Genomic DNA, 3,770 nt, shown 5'->3' with positions numbered 1-3,770 from the left:
GAAACGAACAAGCCTATCGGCGGGGGTTGATGCGATTTTTGTTATTTGTATTATTAGTATTTTGGAAATCGTTCAAAACCGAGCAGTRCGGACAGGGAGCCCCGGGCCGCATCGACAGCGCCGGCGGGGCGTGGGGCTGGATGCGGCGGCTGCTCGGGGGCTTCTCCGGGCTCCCTCCCGGGCCCCGCAGCCCCTTCCCGGCTCCCTCCTTCGGCAATCGGGGCAGGGAGAGGCACCGGAACAGCACGGGGAGGTTTGGGGTCAGTTCTCGCCCCTCGGAGCAGTTTATCTCGGGTGGCTTCACTCATCCCATCCCCATCACCCCTGCAAAAACTTTTCCCCGGGTAAACTGTTCGCCGTCTGTTTGGGAGGGAGAGGAGAGTTATTCAGTTGGGGGGAGAAAAGGGAGGCGATGGCACCTTGTGGGACCGCTGAATTTGGGGGGATTGGCAGGAAAAGAGGGGGACAGGCTGAGCCCTGTCCAGGCTGCAAATGCACCCTCGGCCCGCTCGGAGCCGCTGGGCTGAAATCTAATTCATGGAGGAAAAATATCCACCTAAATGAACCTCCAAAGGCGGCGGCAGGCTCTGGACATCACGGGGGGATTTTCGCTCCAAACGAAGGATGGAGCCCGGGGTCGGTGCCGGGGTTGGAAGTGCCCCGGGAGGAAGCATCRGCCCCAGCGCTTTGCAGGGCCGGGAGTGAGAGCGCCCGCGATTCCCACCTCGGCGGTTTGGTTTCGCTTCCTACACCCGGCCCGAATTCCTTCAGCTCTTCTCCCCTTGCCCCARATCGCCGAGACGCGAAAGAAGCGAGGGGAGGGAAGAAAAGCGGGTTCTCCGTATCCCCCTGAGCCGGCCGAGCCCGGGCTGGGGGGGTCGGCTTTGGGTGGGCGCCGTTCCCCGGAGCCGCTCGGTTCCTCTCCTGTCCTTGCGGCGGGACAGACACGGGCAYGCTGCAAATGCCGTCTAAATGAGGAGGAAAATCCTTTAAATTCCGAGGGAAACACCGCTTAAATCGAGGGGAGAAACCCCACTGTTTAAATGAGGAGGAAAAGAGACTGACTAAGCGGAGGCGAAAAAAAAAAAAAGCAACGAGTTTAAATGGGGAGGAAACCACAATTTAAATGAGGATAAAACACCCGCATCAGTGAAGAATCGGGTGAAGATCCCCGCTCCCAGAGCGATCGTTTTTGCGCTGCTTTGGAAACAGCCTTTTCTGGGGCAAAACGCCCCAGATTTACTCCTCAAAGGGGCTGCGAGGCCGGGCCTAAACCCCAAAGGCCAAAGTGCCGGAAAAACGCATAATATGTATTTTTATATGTCGGTATAATTTATTTTTCAAGCTAGAAGTAACCAGGGGGAGATCCGGACCGCCCGGGGAAGCGGTCGCCGCCGTTCCTGCGGCCCTTTGGCGAGCAGGAACTTTTTAGGAGCTGAGGATCAGCCCGGGGGCTGGGGGGGATTTTCTACCTCGGGATGCGGCCAGACTCGCTTTACTCCGCGGAAAAGTCCATAAAAACTTTGGGGCCGTTCCCGGGAGAGAGCGGGGCCGACCCCCTGGCCGGTGCCGGCGGTGTCGGGGCTGCCGCTTTCCCGGGAACCGGCACCGGCTCTCCCCGCTTAAGSATCGGCCCCGGCTCGTTCTGCCCGCTCAGCCAGAGCCGGGATTTCTGGTTGAAGGGTTTCACTCCCCGGTGGCTCAATTAACCGGATTATTGTTTTCCTACAGAGAGAAATCAGCTCGCGTTCGGCTCCAGCCCTGTCCCTGCTCGCCCCCGCCACCAGCAAATTTAACATAAACCCTTGTAAAAAAAAAAAAAAAAAAAAAAAAAAAAAGAAAAAAAAAAAACAAACGCCGCCGATTTGTATAAATTGAGCCTATTTGCTCTATAATCTCCTCCAGGAGGTTGGGGAAGGCGATCACAACCAGGGATTTATTTTTTCCTCTTATATTTTTGTTTCTGGTCGGTAATTTTTCCATCACCTTCTAACATTTTGTGGCRTAAATTCCCGCATCGCTCCGCCGGCGCGTATGAACCGACCGCGCTAACGAACGGCCGCCAGCCCCTCTCATTCTGCCTTTTTAAAATATAAATAACAGCCCGGGCAGGGGTTTGCGAGGTTCTTTTCCCGGTATTTCGTTGAGCGCCCTGGAGAARGGAGGTTTGTTCCGTGCCCCGGCAGCATCCCCGGGAGGACGGAGCCTTCTCCGCGAAGGGGAGAGGCAGAACCACAACGGCAACATCCCCCTCCAAAAAAATGTGGGCTCGCAAATTTCGGTTTTGGTTGGTTTGTTTTGGTTTTACAAAAAGAAAAAAAGAAAAGAGAGAGAGAGAGAGAGAGAGAGAAAGAAAGAAAGAAAAAAAACCACCCAAGCTTAGAGAAAGCTTTTGAGTTTGAGGGAATAAACCCAGAGGAAGGTCCTGCCCCGAGAGGRATGAGGGGTGAGGGCRATGCGGGGGGGTCTGGGCAGGAGCGCGGGGGGCCGGGCCGGGGTCTTCTCGGCACAGCCCAGCGTTCCTGATCCGATCCCAGGCCCTCGGGACGGGGTAAAACCGGGCCCAGCTCGGGGAGCCCCCGAATTCCCTCGGGCAGCCGGGGTTAAAATTTACTGGTGCGCAGAGCAAATGTGCCGTGAGCCCCACTCGGGTTACCCCTTCTYTTGAGGGTAAATCCCTTCCTGCTCTGACCTGGCCTCTCTTCCTCCCTCTCGGCTCAGTGAAAGAAGAAGGGGACCGAGAGATCTCCAGCTCCCGGGACAGCCCCCCGGTGCGGCTGAAAAAGCCGCGCAAAGCCCGCACCGCCTTCACCGACCATCAGCTGGCCCAGCTGGAGCGCAGCTTCGAGAGGCAAAAATACCTGAGCGTGCAGGACAGGATGGAGCTGGCCGCCTCCCTCAACCTCACCGACACGCAGGTGAAAACGTGGTACCAGAACAGAAGGTAAAAATGCACCGTTCCCTCCTGCCCACAGCGCCGGGATCCCGCCCTGCTCCCCTCCCCGGCCGCGCACCCCGAACCAGGCAGGGATTTACACCCCACAAACCATCCCAACCCTCCTGGCACCAGGAGAGGGGCCATGTCCGTCCCGTGACCACCTCTCCGGGGCCTTTACACCAAAGTCAAGGGGAGAAAAGCGATGCTGAGGAGGGCGGGGAAGGGGGGCAATCCGTGCCCCCAGCCCCGGCAAAACGGAGAGGCAGAACCGGGCTTCCAGCTAAACACAACAGCATAACACATCGGTCCATTAATAATAGATACCAATTACTGCTTTGGGCATCAATAATTAACACTCTTTACAGTAATTACACAATTATTATTATGATGAATAATTTACTGGTGGAAATAGGTTTAGCGCTTCAGCGACAAATCTGTAAAAGGGCTGGCGACGTGTGGTGGCTTCAGTGGGTTTATCCGGACATCGCCAGCCCCGGACATTGGCACGGCCACCAAACGAGGGACCCCCGGCTGCTGCCCCTCACTCATTCCAGGGTTTTACTCTTCCTCCCCATCATTTCCAGCCCGCGTCTCCATCTGCAAAGAGCCCCCCATGTCGGGGATTTGGGGAAGTTTAAGGGCGGTGAGGGACTGTGATCACCCCGTTTCTCCCCAAATCCCTCCTGCAAGGACACGCCGGAGCCRATTCGGGGCTCCCAGCCCCTTCCCCGGCCAGCCCGGCCCGCCGGCGGCGAGATCCTGGGGCTGGGGATTCGCCACGAGATCCGGCACACGCACACGAATGTGTACACACGCACACGCCTATACCGAT

At 57.2% G+C, this 3,770-nt stretch overlaps 1 protein-coding gene across 1 annotated transcript in view; it reads left to right on the top strand.

The window, feature by feature from the left end:
- The window catches only part of BARHL1 (BarH like homeobox 1), a 3,863-nt gene extending 915 nt beyond the window's left edge, over nucleotides 1-2,948 (top strand). The window contains exon 2 of the mRNA XM_057371603.1: nucleotides 2,722-2,948. Within this exon, the coding sequence (XP_057227586.1) occupies nucleotides 2,722-2,948 (227 nt within the window). The remainder of the gene's footprint in view (nucleotides 1-2,721) is intronic.
- The last annotated feature ends 822 nt before the right edge of the window (nucleotides 2,949-3,770 follow it).

This window comes from Malurus melanocephalus, unplaced genomic scaffold (genome assembly GCF_030028575.1).
Source record: "Malurus melanocephalus ecotype Western Australia unplaced genomic scaffold, MMel_1.1 scaffold_149, whole genome shotgun sequence".
Lineage (NCBI taxonomy): Eukaryota > Metazoa > Chordata > Aves > Passeriformes > Maluridae > Malurus > Malurus melanocephalus.
Note: the sequence above shows the minus strand (reverse complement) of the source record. Positions and strands in the feature narration are given on the sequence as shown.